This window comes from Chrysochloris asiatica, unplaced genomic scaffold (genome assembly GCF_000296735.1).
Source record: "Chrysochloris asiatica unplaced genomic scaffold, ChrAsi1.0 scaffold00230, whole genome shotgun sequence".
Classification (NCBI taxonomy): Eukaryota; Metazoa; Chordata; class Mammalia; order Afrosoricida; family Chrysochloridae; genus Chrysochloris; species Chrysochloris asiatica.
Window position 1 is genome coordinate 4,222,382 of NW_006408748.1, and position 16,540 is coordinate 4,238,921.

At 41.6% G+C, this 16,540-nt stretch overlaps 1 protein-coding gene across 1 annotated transcript in view; it reads right to left on the reverse strand.

The window, feature by feature from the left end:
- Positions 1-12,397: 12,397 nt before the first annotated feature.
- Positions 12,398-16,540, reverse strand: part of APBB2 (amyloid beta (A4) precursor protein-binding, family B, member 2) — a 262,630-nt gene continuing 258,487 nt past the window's right edge. The window contains exon 13 of the mRNA XM_006873234.1: positions 12,398-12,893. Within this exon, the coding sequence (XP_006873296.1) occupies positions 12,726-12,893 (168 nt within the window). The 3' untranslated portion in view covers positions 12,398-12,725. The remainder of the gene's footprint in view (positions 12,894-16,540) is intronic.

Consider the following 16,540-nt stretch of genomic DNA (forward strand, 5'->3'; position numbering starts at 1 on the left):
GGCTTACAAGTTTTCTCTAATCATGTTTCCCAACATTCCTTTCTATCCCACTCAAGTGTCTATGGTACGCAAGGGAAACTAATATATATAAGGCAGTCAAGGATTTTAGTATTATTTACCGTCTTCAGGCTATACCTAGATCCCTGTATCCCAGAGCCCTGTTGTTCCAAGGTTGAGTATGCATCACTATTTACCTCTGCCCCACTAGGCCATGCAAACCTGTCTCGGTGTTCCCCTATCTATCTTGTTTTTCTGCCTCCTACTCCCTTCTTGTATTTTGAGTACCTTCCAACCTAATAGGCTCATCTTCTGGCACTATATCAGACAAATGTTCTGCTGCTGACAAATGTTATGTTGTTCATATGGTTTTCGGTTGCTAAACATTCACAAGTAGTTCATCTCCCCTCTTCCGATTATATCCACCATGGATGGCCCTGCTGGTATTTCAAAATACTGGTGGTATAGTGTCTGGCATCACCGAATTACGCAAGCTACAGTACAAAAAACTGACAGATGAGTGGTGGTAATAATCTTAGTAAGCATATATTTATTGAACATCTCTTCTAGATGCAAGGAATGTATTAATGGATTAAAACCAATCAAAATGTCAACCTTCATATTTACATTCTAAATATGTACCAAATTGGTAAGTAGTAATAATTTTTAGAGGTGTCCTGGTGTGGCGCTGTGGGTTAATGCTCTGGACTGCAATGTTGGTTTGAACCACAAGGTCAGCTGTTCCAGCTCATCAGACGCTCCTCGGAAACCCTATCTAGGGTTGCTATGAGTTGGAACCAACTCGACGGCACTTAATAACAATTATTTTTAGAGCATCCTTTCTCTAATGTATCTTCTTACTGTAGTTAGGTGTTGTTGAGTTGATTTTCATTTCTGTAGAGAGCAAGCATATATAAATGTTGTTGTTAAGTGCCGTTGAGTCGTTTCCGACTCATAGCGACCCTGTACAGGGTTTCCGAGGCTGTAAATCTTTACGGGAGCAGAACGCCTCATCTTTCTCCCGTGGAGCCGCTGGTAGTTTCAAATTGCTGACTGTGAGATTAGCAGCCCGATTCATAATAGAGCTCAGAAATTCAGTTAGCTGCTTAGAAGAGCTGGAGAGAGGAGAAACTAAGCTGCTTGTTCCATCGCTGTTACTTAGTTAGTGGTTGCTGACTGGATTGTGAGTTCATGTGTAGAGTTGAACTGCCCCACAGGACTTTCAAGGTCATCTCTGGAAGCAGAGCACCAGGTTTTGTCTCCAAGGTGCTTCCCGTTGGGCAGGTTTGAACCAGCATCCTTTTGACTAGTGTTGAAGTACTTGTGTTCATCCCTGTTGTTGTTGTTAAGTGCCTTTGAGTCAATTCCAACCCATAGTGACCCTATATAGGGTTTCCAAGGAGTGCAGCGGCTTTGCAGTCTGGCACATTAACCCACAGCGCCACACCAGGACTCCCTATAGTTCAGGTTGTTGTTGGTGTGTTGCCTTGGAGTCCATTCTGACCCCTAGTGATCCTCAGCACAGCAGAATGCAACACTGCCAGGCTCTTCGTCATCCTCACAGTATTTGTGACTCTTGAAACTACTGTTGCTGCCATGTGTCAATCCATCTTGTGGGGGGTTATACTCTTTTTCACTTACCCTCCGCATTAGCAAGCATGATTATCCTTCTCCAGGAACTGGTCCCTGCTGATAACATGTCCAAAGTAAGGGAGACGAAGTCTCACCGTGCTGGCTTCTAAGGAGCATTCTGGCTGTATTTCTTTCAAGATACATCTGTTTGTTCTCCTGGCAATCCATGTTACTTGCGATAATCTTCGCCAACACCACATTTCAGCTTAGTTTCACATAAACATTTATGAAGCACCACTATGTGTCAGACTCATAGGGTCATGTGTGCCTGCCCCCATCCTAAGAGACCTATGCATCCCCTTACTTGCCTTGTGCCTCAGCCAACTGGAAACATACATGTTGCACGTGTCATGCTCCTTTGTCTAGAATCACCTTCTCCACCTTAGTGGGAATCGGCTTAAAGGCATCACACTAAAGCCGTTCCTCAGTGCAGTTTTCAGGTGTGTCTGCTCTAGGCTAAGCACTGCTAATCCCAAAATCCTTGGAAACAGGGGTCACTCTGAGTTGAACTGATTCTACGGCACTAAACAACAGGTGGACAGCATTTATTGTAATGTTGCCTTGGCTTGCATCATCAGTTTTATCTGGTCATCTTTAGATTACTGTAAAGGAGCTCTAGTAGTGTAGTGGCTAAGAGTTGGGCTGCTAATCTTAAGGCCAGCAATTAGAAACTACCAGCTGTTCTGTGGGAGAACGAAGAGGCTCTCTGCTCCCGTAAAGATTTACAGCCTCGGAAACCCTATACAAGGTCTCTATGAATTAGAACCAACTCCATGGCACAGAACCACCACCATCATTAGCATCTCCAAGTCAGCTGTAATCTATTTAAGAGAATTAACTGTTTTATTTATGTGCCTTGTACATTATAGACAAATAATGAGTAAATGAATCTAAAAGATTGCCTAGCTTTTTTTTTTTTTTAACTTGGAGAATATAGCCAAAATGTATGACCACAAATAAGTCTGTAACATCTACCATAATGAGGGCACAGAAGAATGAAGTCTGAACTCAAGGCATTCTCTGGAATGTTTTATTTTTTAAACTATGGTAAAATAATATATAGCCAATCATTTGCCATTCCAACCATTTTCATGTGATGTTAATTACACCATGTTGTTCTACTACCTTTACTATTTCCAAATCTCTCATCGCCCTTAACAGACATTCCGTATCCCTGAAACAGTCACCCTCCCCCACCTTCCCTGTTGTGAAGTGCCCTTGAGTCGGTACCAACTCATAGTCACCCTAAATACAGTTTCCAAGGCTATAAATCTTTGCAGAAGTCAAAAGCCTTATCGTTCTCTGTGGAGTGGAGGGTGAACTTGAACCACTGACCTTGTGGTATGCAGTCCAGTGCTTATCCTACAGAGCCACCATGCTCCCAGCCCTGGTAACCATGACTAAACATTGGTTTGTATGCATTTGGTTAGTCTTGATATTTCATGTAAGTGGATCATATGCTAAACCAAACTCACAGCTATCTAGGTGATTCTGACTCATAGCGACCGGGTGTGGGGTTTCCAAGACTTAATCTTTATGGGAGTAGGCAGCCTCATGTTTCTTCCACGAGCAGCTTGTGACTTTGAAATGCTGATCTTGCAGTTAGCAGCCCAGTGCCGAACCCCTAGTCCATGTTTGTCTTGTTTCACTCACCATGTTTTCAAGGGTGTGGCACTGTAGGGTAAGCACTGAACAAACCCACCAGTTGCTCCTCAGAACCCCTAGACAATGTTGTTGTAAGCATCGACTTGACAGCACACAACAACAGCGTTGTCAAGGTTCGCCCAGGCTGTAGTATATGTATCCTAACGTCATTTCTCTCCATGCTGAATACTCAGGACATAGATACGCCACGTTCTGTTGATTCATTCACCTGTTGGTGGAGTCTTGGGGGAGGAACACACCTGTAGGCAGCAGTGAACACTGGTCTCCAGTGATCTGTTTGTACTTCAGCTTTCAGGTCTTTGGGATACATAACTAACAATGGGATTGCTGGGTCCAGAGTCATTTTAACTTTTTAAGGAATTATCAGACTATTTTCCACAGCGGGTGCACCATTTTACACGCCCCCAGCAATGGTTGAGGGTTTCAGTTTCTCCACATTCTTGCCAGTACTTGTTTTCTGTTGTTCTAATAAAAGCCTACCATTTTAATGCATATGGAAGTGTTAAATTGCTTTGTCATACTAAATATATTTTAATTCTATAACCAACCATTTGGTTATAGAGTTGGAAATACAAGACTTAGAAGTATTATTCATGAAGGAGCCACTATTAAATGAAGTTAAATGTTTGCTCTAAGAACCAGAATTTTATTTTAATCATATTTATGATTAAGGATTTTTATATTTCTGACACAAAGTCTCTTCTTTGTTATGATGTGCTTCCTTTAAACAATACATAAGCCTCATCCAACAAGACTCAAAACGTGATTAGGAAGAACAAATCATGAAAATGATAGGCCCTATTTTTATATTGTAATTGTGCATATTAACAAATGTAATTGTACAAAAGGAACCTAAAGAAGGCAGGCTTTTGAATGTTGACTATATGTAGAAAGTATAAGAAGTTTTGGATCATAGCTTCACGATTTCTATCTGTGTCTATTTTGATAATGGAAGCCTATTGTCAACATGTTAGTGACTTGGGGTGGGAAGCTGTGAATTTGTTAAAAAGTTGTTATACTCGGCAGAGTTATTTCAAGATGAAGAACTTGGGAAGTACAACAAATTATGAACTATCAGAGCTTTTAATTTGCAACAGTATTTCGGGAATAACTGCTTCAGGATTTGACTCTTATTTGGACTTTTTGTTTAGATAGTTGGTAAAAGTTAGTATGAAGACTTAGTTGCAATTTACTTTCTCTGTTGGCAACTGAACCATTCTAACTGACATGTTTGTTCTTATCTATTACATAGGCTTAGTCCTCCTGTTCTTCCACTGTGCTCCTTAAAGGAAATACATTTGTCTACTGATAAATTTTTCAGGATGGAACCATCTGAAATTACCAATGGCTGTTTTCTTTCTATTCTAACAAGGGAGGTAAGGAAAAATAATCGGCCAATGCATGTAATACTTGGAATTAGAAACAACAAAACCTCATAGACGAAACCCAGGAACTTTGTGGATATCTTGTAAGGAAGGGTGTGCTTATTTCTTAATGGTTAAAGGGATCTTCAGGTGGGCCAAATAACTCATAGTCTTTGTTTCTCCTGAGTAGGCCTCTATTAGTGCCCCCACCCCACCTCTCCAAGCATTTCATTCACATCTAGGGCATTTTACCTTTCACTGAAGAAGTAAGCTGTGTACTGCATGCTGTGTTTTTCCTCTGAGGTCTACAGATGGGGACATTGAAGTACAAAATAATGTCCTTTGCTGAGGATTATGAGCTCAACTGTAGACTAAGTTCTAAAAATCACTTCTTTTGGAGTAACAAGAATACTCTTTAATTTTTATGAACTATTGATACTTATATAGTTAACTCTCACACTTAGTAACTGCTTTTTTAATTGTAGCGGGATCCATCGGAGACCGTGTCTGTGAAAGATGTCCTGGCCCGGGCTGCAGCTAAGGGACTTCTGGATGGGATTGAATTGGGGAAATCATCAAAACGGGAGAAGAAGAAGAAAAGATCAAAAACATCATTGCCCAAAGCTTCCACTAATGAGAATAATGGCATCCAAATGAGAATTGCTGAGTTCCTAAATCGAGAAACTAAAGCACTTGCTCATCGATCAGAGACCTCGACAGCAAAGACAGCTCTTCCACAGAAGAATACCACTCAAGTGAGTGCTTCGTCACAGATGAGAAAACCCATCAAAGCTGCCACCAATCCTGTCGTGCCCACATTTATGAAGAACACATCTGTCTCCAGACCCTGTGAGCGGCAGACAGACTTTGTAAGACCTCGCCCAGAAGACAAAATGATTGCACTGAAACCGGTGGAGATCGTCTTGCCTCCAGTAATGCTGCCATTTTCAAGTCAGCCAGGGTTCAGACCAACTCCACATTGCTGCTATCGGTGGGTGGCACCCAAGCCTCTTGTGTCTTCCTGCCTTCCCATAACGTCAATCTCTCGAAGAGGGGAAAAGTCCAAAGAAAACTTACCTTCTTCCATTCTCAGGCATCCTCGACCATGGCTCTGACCGCCTTTTCATTCATGAGGGTCAAGAGCAGTTGATTTCTTTTTCAGAGTGTGACATTTCTCTGAAGGCTCCACATCCCTACACAAAACACTCCTCCTGCAAGTCACTGTGTACGTAGTATGGTCTAGAAGTGACTTCGCCTCCAGAGAATTCAGACAAGTCAACAGTAATGTAGGACATTAAGCAAGGCAGAATTTTGTGATTTCAATGCTCAGCGCTGCTTTAGAATGTCACTTGTATTCAGCTATTAGGGGTTAGGGCTTGTCTCGTTGGTAACTCTCAGTCTGAATTTAACACACCCAAGTTTTTAACAAAGGTGCAACTTTTTTTCTCTCTTGAAGAAAAACACCTTCTACCATGTGACAGGCAGCTTTCCAAATGTAATTTGTGAGGCAGTTCATAAGAAAGCTCAGATATGGAAAAAATGCTGGCCCTCTCCCACCAATGCCAGGCTGCACCTCAACAACCAGTCCATTAGAGTTGAACAAGGTTGAGCTTTAGAGAAGTGCCATGAGGTCTCCTTTTGTGACTGAGGTTACACATGAACTGGAAGAACAGGAAGTTCCCAAGTGGCAGGGGTGTGTAGCTCAGATGTGAAGACTCTTCTCATGGGGACAGCGCCACGATCAACTCTCCTGCCCATTTATGCCAGGCCCTTTGGTAAAAAAGACCCCCAAAAGACTGAAAGCAAATTTCCATCTAAACATTAATAATTCTAAGAGACAAAACTGTTGAATACAAGTGACACAAATTGTGGAGAAAACCATAAAAATTGATTTTATGCAAAGATCAGGTGATACAGTCAAATCAACAAGTCATTTCAAATGTAATCACTTTGGCAAATCATTTCTGATGCACAATCTATTAAAATATATTGTAGCACTATGTTAATTAAAAGTCAGTTCCTCTTTAATTACTTTAAATTACCTACCAAGAATGTATGACAGTCATTTCCAGGTCTACTGACTTCCTTCATCATGCCAACACAGTGTGACACTGAATCGGGTTAAGTTCATAGACACATTCATAAGGTTCAAATTTTTACAATTTAGTTGTATTGAACAGTGTTGTGTAAACTCTTAAATGTTCAATTTAGGTGGCATGATTCTGGTAGAATATTTTCTTCAAAATGAAATTAGGTGTATTTCAGCTGTAATATCCTGTTCTTTTTCTTACTTGAAGTGAGCATAAATAAAAGAATGGTGAGTTTCATCTCAATAGTAATAAAATGGAAGCTTCACACATAGGTGAAGTCTGTCAGTGAAGAAAGGAAGCAGGCTTTTTGTACGTAGAAGAATTCTACATTGATGAGGACTTTTACAGAGTACGTGTTTTAAACATCTGTCTTATTTTACTACTGATTTTAAAATACTGTGGACTATGAATCTCTTGGCTCTGAAAATTATGGTACATGTTTCACCTTCTTGTTCCCACCCAAGTCTGCATCTGGCTGGAATGGTCCACACCTCTGACAGCCAGGAGCAGCTTCACACTGTCCAATAAAGATCTTTATATCCTTTTCTGCTACCCCATTCCTGCCCCAAACTGAAGTATTCCACTGTTTGAAAGTAGCAGGTTTGAGATTTTTTATTAAAAATGTATTTTCTGTGATGTTATAAAAAGAAAATGCTCATTGTTGTGAAACAGTTCAGGGTATTTTCCAATCTCTCTAGCAGCAGGACTGCTGTCATGTGACAAGTTACAGCCACTTGTTTGTAGTGTCCTGTGTGTCTTGTTTTTAGTATTCTGTGTGTCTTGGTGTGTTGCTCCCTTTAGACACTTATGGGAGATTCCAAATCAATCCATTTCTTAATTAAGCCTGCAGTTTCTGGAGAATCTTGTAAGGACACAATCAATTATTTAAATAGCTTGATAGAGAACAAAGGGAAAAATGCTCTGGATAAAAGCAATGCTGTCTTTAGTGAAGGAGAACAGTGATTGAGATTTTTTTTTGTTTAGCATTTTACTTGAGTTCCTCAGAGAAAACTGCTGCAAAAATGCACATTAATGGAATCCTTAGTATTTAGACTCTCCAACAGCAAATTTTAATCTGAAATTATCTGCCACGATACTTAATACATGAAACCACAATGAAATTTTGTTCACTTTTTTTGCTTCAGAGTTATTGCCTTGATAGAGTAAAAAGAGGTAAATAACTGTGGAAATACCAGATGAACAAAATATGGCTACATCCTTTCAATTCAAATTGATCTTCCTGTCTGTTTCAATGAGTCAACTCATTAGTTTTTCTAGTTGTATCTCATTTAGGATATAATTGAAGTCAGGGTTGAAGGCAGTCCTGCTTCAAACCTGGGAGCTGATTTGCACCTGGGCAGCCAGGTGCCCTTCCTCATGCCCAAATCAGGACGGTGTGATGGCCTACTCAAAAGTCATATACTCTCTAGTGCTAACCAGCTAGAAAATCAAGCAATAACTACTCAAAAGCTGAATTTTACATTACTAGCATGATTTCTAAAGTTTAATTTGAGGTAGGTATAATCTGAAAATTAAATGGCTGGCATAGAAACATTCAATTCCTTCATATTTCTGTGCTCTGCATGCATTGACTGGTATGTCCGAGAAATAAGCCAAACATTTTATGCAGCTAAATTTATTCTCACAACAGATTACATCAAAATGTGTTCAAGTGGTCAGTGCAAAAGGGGCCAAAAGGAAAGCAAATCGGTTTTGTTTTGTTTTGAAGCTACACACCTGCTCTGGGCGGCTGAGTGCTCTAATTGGTCCAGTGTGAGCCAGAAACTCTCCCTAAGCTGAAATAAGCCAACTCTGTCTCAGTGACTGTAATGCATGCCAGGCACAGATTAGGCTAAACCTGGCAAAGCCAGATTAGTGGTTTTACTGCATTGTGCCACGGTCAGCTAGGGAAAGGTTGCTTATGAAACTAGCATCATGGAGGAAAGGCAGACTTAAGAGTTTCTAGTCCATGACCAAGAAGCCTGGTGGCACAGTGGGTTAAGTGATAGACTGTGGTGCAAACCTACGAGTTGCTTCATGGAAGAAAGCTATGTCAGTCTGCTTTCCTAAAGAGCACAGCCTTGTTAGCCCTGTGGGCAGTCCAGCTGTCCTGTTGGGCAGCTACACTTGGACTCGACTCTGTGGCAGTGGGTCGACTTTACTAAATGAGCTTGTGCAGGAGAGTATTATAAGTGGCCATCTTAAAAATCATGAAGTGAATTTTAAATAAAGTATCAGCGCCAACAGTTTATCACCAAGAACTTATTTTAATGGAAATGGATCGAATGTCCCTTCATGCATTAAGACAGACAAATAAAACAGTGTTCCTGATCAGCTATGGGGGATCTTACGCCCAGGTGGAAACCAAGGGCACGTGGACACGTGTATCTCCTTTAGGTGAAGTCACAAGTGTTGTGAAGGATATGAAAATGAAGCACCAGGCAGTGCTTTTGTCTGCAAAGTGAAGTCGGAGCCATAGGTGTGCGGACTAGTCCCCTGGAGGCTGCTGGGATACGCGGACACGAGGTGGCAAGTCTGCATCTATCTAGCTGCTTTTCAAAAATAAAAGGGACTCTAAACATTTTGCCTTTTCTTCTTCTACAAATTACAATAAAAATGTGATTAGAAATCATTACAAAACCAACTCTTAGGTAACCGAGAGTTCACTGAGATTACTTAGGCCTGGATACACTGTAAGGTGGAATCCAGTAAAGGTAATACATTAACACAATAATGCAGTGTATTTCAGTAAAAATAGAATAAATAAACGTATTTTAAGCTGTATTTAACAGGTTAATTAAAAGGAAAAAAAAAGATAAGACACACAAGGCATGGTGAACATGGCTGCCTGCCAAATCACAGATCTAAAGAATGCATAGATAACTGAAGAGTCACTATCGGGTAAAACATGGGCACCCTTTCACAAACAAATGCACACAGACTTTCATACATACTTTTTGGCCATGGCAGAAAGTGTCTGAACATATTGTCTAACAGAACTAATTTTACAAAATTTGCACTTAGTATGCAAAGCTATTTTAAAAACAAAACACCTGCAGTAAAGTCTTCCACATGTAAAGGCTATCGTTCATCTTTAATGCGTCCTAGAATTGCATATATAAATCAGTTTGCTACTTAAAGCTAGCTCAGTATTCTTGATCCTGAAAACAAACGTATGCCTTAAAAAGTGAACAGCGGTAGAGATATCCAATATAAAAGTGGATTCTTTGTTCAGCATTTTGAAGGTTGTCACACTACTACAACTTTTCACATCAACATGAGAGATCAACACAACCGAGTCTGGAACAGGTGAAGGTCGATGCTGGCTGGCATTGGCTAGTTCACATACAGCTGAGTCAACAACATAAGGGGTGGGGAACAGTTTTCCTGCCCAAATTTTAACATCACGCACAGGCCATACATAATTATCAACTTAAAACTTGGCCTGCTATATGTGGTCAAACCTTTAATTAACTGACCCCTAATGTGATGGCTGGAGTCCTGGTGTGGCGCTGTGGAATAATGCACTGGACTACAAGGTTTGTTTGAACCACAAGGTCAGCAGTTCAAATTCACCAGCTGCTCCTTGGAAGCCTTACACAGGGTCGCTATGAGTTGGAATGGAGTTCATGGCAGTCAATGACAACAATGTGATGGCTGAAAGTGCAGTTGCTTTATCAGGGCCAGACCAAATGATTCCAGGGCCTTTTACAGGCACGTGGGCCGATGTCACACGTATTGAGAATTGTAACACATTTATAAAGTGGCATTTTACCATAATTCAATTCTGGGGTGGTGTAAATGGTCAACGTATTTGGCAGTTAACCAAAAGACTTGGAGGTTCAAGTTCACGTAGAGGTTCTTTGGAGAAAAGACCTTCTGAAAAATCAGCCACTGGAGACCCTATGGATGGGGCATACTTCTCTCCCCAAAAGGAATTGTGTGTGTGTTGGGGGGGAGGTGGGGAGAGCAGGCAGGCACACATTTTTTCATTCCATCATGTTCTCTGGCATGGGTAGTTAACATTTCTATCCTAAGCCACAGCACCTCTTGAAAAATCTCATAGGTTGAACCGGCTGTATTGCCTGCAGAATCCAGTCCTCTAAAACACGCTGAGGCTCTCAGGACGCAGAGCCGACAATGATTGATAATGCCACTGCCTAGATAATTTGGACCTATTTCCACACTTACAAAGGGACTTGTAAGATTGCCTGATAATGAATATCTCCATACCTACTCTTCTGTGTGTCTACCCAGAGTCATTTTGGAAACGCTCTTGTGGCCTGATGTGGAAGTAACCTATCATACTAAGAACTGGGAATTGAGGGACGTGGGTCCTGCTCACGGCTCTCACTTTCCGAGCTCTTGGGCTAATGGACTTACCCTTGTGCTACATCCTGTTTTCATTTCTCAACTGCATCTAATCCCTTCGCTGTATTATAAGGCTCAAATGTGTTAACAATGTGGAGATCGTTTTGACAAGTACACAGCAGTGCGTCAACGCAAAGCATGACTTTTATAACTGGATAGTTCAAAACATTAACTTTGACATTAAAAAGAGAACAAGAAGACTACTATTTAAGTGGATCTCCTCAGCAACTTTCTTTTAAAACAATAGGTCAACACGGAGTCTAAAGATAAAGTTCTTCATTTACAAAGAAAGAAGCAGGAGAAGCGGTGCTTTGGGGAAACGTGTTAGAATCCATTGTTCCTAGGTATAGTTTGCTCTGAGATATGAAATTTTAAAATCTTGAAAATAAAATGGAAAGGATATAAAATTTAAAATACACCTAATAGAGTCTAACAAATTCTAATATTAAGTAAATTCAAGAAAGTTTCAACTTAATGGTTTGTTGCCATGGACTACATGATACACAGACAGCTTTCTGGGCAAAATGCGCTGTATTCAGATTGAACTAGTGCAGAATCCTAGCAGAGCGGGAGGTGGTCTGGGGACGAGCGCAGTGGTGGGTAGCTCAAAATCACCATGTAGGACGGAATATGAGGGGCATTTCCTCAACTCCAAACTGCATAACGGCTAATTCTCAAACTAAGGATGAAAGGGTCCCAAGAAGGGTGTCATTTTCATGTTGATTATGTAGAGAATGACCCTAATGAAGTATGATTCTCTAGCTGCATTGTACAATATAAGGCAGAAGTTGAAATACATACAACCTGAAATGCATTATGCTTTTGCTAATTTCTTAAAAAAAAACAAAAACAAAAACAAAAACCCATCAGTTTGAAAACCATCTGGTAAGAAAGGCTATTTGCTTACCCTAAAAAAGGCTATTTTCTGATTTTAATTCCTCAAATTCAGAACATTTTCCCTCAATTTTCAAGTTTCGTTCCCCTTCACCCCAACATTTTACGAACTGCTGTAGACATGAAAATGGTGTCCAGTTTGTCAAAGAGCTCACTCATCAAGGAAAGCTGCCGTTGGTTTTCTAGGTGGATGTCAGCTAATTCTGTCAACCAATGGGTTCACGCTTATGAAACAAAACACAACAAAACAAAACCTTGTCATCCTGATTTTAAAGCAATTCATTGGTATCTGATGTGCAGTGTCTACTCCAATGTTGAAAACATGGCAAAATGCTGCTGGATGTGAAGGTTGCTTGTGCCGGTCCCGCTCAAGAAGGCAGCGTGAGGACTCAGCGGGAGCTCCCTGGGAGGGCTGTGGCCTCGTGCTGCTCTGGGTGTGACGTGGTGCAGTGTTCACAATATTTACAGTGAGAAAAAAACCTTCCACTGCTCCAGATGTAACTTACTGACAGCAAAAATAAAAAACAAAACCAAACAAACGTCTTCATGCTTTTCATTATCACATGATGGTGGCAAGACGAGAAACCATGCTAGTCTAACACTGTGGCTGTTAAGGATAAATTCTCTGAAGACCAAGCATCAGCAACTGAATGGAAGGCCAGACACCAGTTGGTTTGTCTTTCTTTAGTGTAGCTATTGCATCTTCAGAATCCTACGGCGTTTCTGTGACAGGACGTTTCTGTTTCAAAGTGTCAATGAGGGATAAGACCCCTCGTTTTACATTGGTTGTGACTCTTCTGGTCATGGAGTCTGCTGGCGGAGGAGGTGGTCGAACTTTCTGTGAGGGCGGCCTGGCTACCAAGCACTTCTGGTATCGTAACTGAAATGAAACACAGAGTTAAAGATGTAACATCTCTTCTTGGCCAATGATTTTAATTAATCACATACACATTTCTTGCTGAAAGTTAAAAACCTAGCTCCTAAATATAAATCCAAGAGTAATTTGTTTAACATGGGTGTTTAGTATTCTTCACGCTCAACATGGTGATTTGGCTTTTCAAACCTGTTTTTCCTATCTACATCCAAACTCTCCTTGTTCTCCATGTTGACTGGCTGCAGTTACGATACCTCATAACCAGAGAGGCAACGAAGGCAGAAAGGGTGGGGAGAGAGGGGGGCAGTGTGGACTAGTGGGGTAACTGAGAAACAATACAGTTCATAGCTATCAGTCGTGAACCCATCACCCTAAGAAATGTATTACAGCTCTTTAACTGTAATGGAGCCTTTACAGAGGGTGTTATGACTAAATACGGATGAGCTGTAGAATGCCTGAAGTGAACTGGTTTCAACTCAGTGACCCTGGTTTAGAATGTAAATGTTTGCGGAAGCAGAAAGCCTCAACTTTTTCCTGCGGAGTGAGTGGCTGGTAGGCTTGAACCATGGACCTTGAGGTTCACAGTCTGGTGCGTGTCATATGGAGCCACCACTCTCCCTGATATGAGCCCTGTTGTTGTTAAGTGCTACCAGTTGGTGTTCCGACCCATAGCGATCCTGTATAGGGGTTCAGAGGAGCAGCTGATGGGCCTGAACCACTGAACTTGAGTTCAAAGGGACTTTGCAGTCCAGCACATTAACCCACAGAGCCACACCAGGACACCAAAATGAACCTGTTGTTGTTAAGTACCATGGAGTCGGTGCCCACTCACAGGAACCCTGTACAGGGTTTCCGAGGCTACAAATCTTTACGGGAGCAGAAAGCTGCATCTTTCTCTCGCAGAACAGCTGTTTTGAACTGTCGACCTTGAGATTAGCAGTCCAATTCATAACCACTACGCTACCAGGTGTTTATTTATATAGAAAAGAAGGAAGGATTAACATTTCAGGCAACATGCTATATGCAAGTGTAAATCCTAATGGATTAAAGGTGGGAAAAATCCAACAGCATTGGCACCACAGAAAATTTCTATCCTTCAGAAACAAAAAAAACACAATCTGCTCTTTGTCTTAATAGAAAAATATGTAACTTTACGTTTATCAAAAGTTTTTCTAATCCAAACACTCTAAAACATGATATCTGAAATATGAGTAGGGCCCTTAATGCGGCTGTAAAGCATGCAGACGTTCCCCCCTTGTTGCTGATGGCCGTGAGTCGGTTCCCACTCAGAGTGGGCCTGTGTAGGGTTTCTGAGGAGCAGCTGGCAGGCGGGTGGGAACGGCTGCATTTGTGGTCAGCAGTCCAGTGCTGATCTTATGGTGCCTCTAATGAAGCTTTCTGCTCCCATTAAGCTGTCATGCCTCAAACAGCTTGTACAGGGAAGCCATGAGTGGGAACTGACCCAACAGCATGTAACAACAACAACAGACTTAGGGGATAGTCAGCTGTTTGACAGTGTCCTGTCAAACTCTGCTGCCCACAAAACTAGCTCCTTTCAGTTCAGTTCCATGTGAAATGATTTCTGATTTCTTCTGTTTGTAAGATCTTCCTTGGCCTGCACCAGACCCAAGAACACACAACTAACAACTGAAGTGTGGACTCGAAAGCAGGCAGGACACTGGACTTGGATTTGCACGTATTATATCTGCCCAGTGCGACCCCAAATCTACCAGACAGATGGATATCATGAAGGGTCCCCCTTCTCTGGCCTAGTCAAGTTTCACCAGCATATCTCTCGTTGTTGCTGGTAAGTGCCATTGATTCAGTTCCGAATCATAGTGACCCTATACCGGGTTTCCGAGATGCGGCTGGTAAGTCTGAATCGCTAACATTTTGGTTCTGACCGATCTTTGGTCCAGTGCTTATCCTACAGTACCACACAGCTGGGCCTAAACCACAGAGTTTAGGGTCCTGGTATGGTGCTGTAGGATAAACAGTGGACAGTGATCACAAGGTTGGCAGTTCAAATCCACCAGCCACTCCCTAGAAGCCCCATACAGGGTCGCTATCAGTCAGAAGTGACTCAATAGCACTTAGTAACACAGTTAAAAGATACACCTAAAAATGAAGGTGACTCAGAAGAATGTGTTCATGCCGTCAAGAATTCAGTTGGTAGGTTTGAATCAAGAGGAAAGCCACCGAGTTAGCAATGCTGGGTTCACAGTGCAGAAAAGGATCTGATGTTCTGAGCTCTGGCCCAGCTGCTGCCTCGGGCTGTGCTGATACAAGGAACACAAGAAGCAAATGAATAAAAACTGTTTCTAAGAGAGAAAATGAGTCTGATACCAGAAAACACACAGCAACCAGTGATAAAGCTAATTATTTAATTGTCATCAGCACTTAAAAGGAATAATTAAGGCTGAAAACCACTCATTTTATGACTAAAGCCATCTGTGAGCATCCATTTCAATTTCATAAACTACCTAAATCGTCTTTCTCCATTTCTGCTTGATTGAAATCTCCCATCTTCTACTTTCCTCATGTAGTCCTTGATTATGTCTGTTAAAGTTATCTGGACTCTGCTTCCTCTCTTGTCCCCGCCCCCTCCATTGCTCCTTTAGATTCATGCACATTTGAGTTGGAATCCCGGCTTCATGGTATACTCACTGAGGGGAAGTTATACTTCACAAAAGACTGGTTAGAACGGAACAAGATAATGAGTGCACAATACACCAAGCAGTCAATAAATGTTCCGTCCTTTCTTCCTCCCTCCCTCTTTCAAAGGTGTGTACTAACTGGTTCTCTTTTCTACTTTCCCACCTTTGCCATGTGCCTTACTATTGCAACCTTTGCCCTCTTCTTCACCTCATATGCAAACAGCTGAGATGTCCCTCAACTTCTACAAGCTTCCTTCTATTCCTGGATTCTCAGCACTTGCTGGCCTGCCACTCTAACCCAGCTGGAAGCCAAGCCCCTCCCCTAGGCTCGCCATTTGCTGTATGCTTCAGTGGTGTCTGTGGCCCCCATTCCAAACTTGCTTTACTGGCTGCTTTCCCTCAGCCTAAAAAAATGTGCACTGATAGCCCTGAACAGAGACCATTCAGTGGAGCGGTGGGCAACAAAAGCTAGCTTGGAGGAGGTTCAAGAGAAAACGTAAAGAGAATTAGAGATGACAACGAACAGAAAGAACTAAAGTAAACAATTGGATTCAGGACTAAGGCATAGTAATTCAGTTCAATTCTATAATTCAGCGGCCCATTCAGCCTCTTGGGTGTCTTGTTCTCTCAGCTCAACCCTAAGCTATTTCATTGCTTATTAGCAAAAAACCCAGTACTGTATTATTATTATTTTGCTCTTTTTCTTGCACTATAATATTTTTCAGGAGCTGTGGTTACACAGTGATTACAAGCTGGGCTGCTAACTGAAAGGTCAGCAGTTGGAAACTACCAGGCGCGGTACAAAGATGAGGCTCTTTGCGCCCATAAAGATCTCCAGCCTCGGAAACAACATAGAGGGTCACTATGAGTCGGAACCGATTCCATCATCTTTTTAACTTTTTACTGTGAATTGACTGTAGGTTTGCAGAGCAGATCATCAATTTTGCATTCAACCAATCACAGACTTTGTTTCAGCTCAGTGCTTGCAGTCCCCTC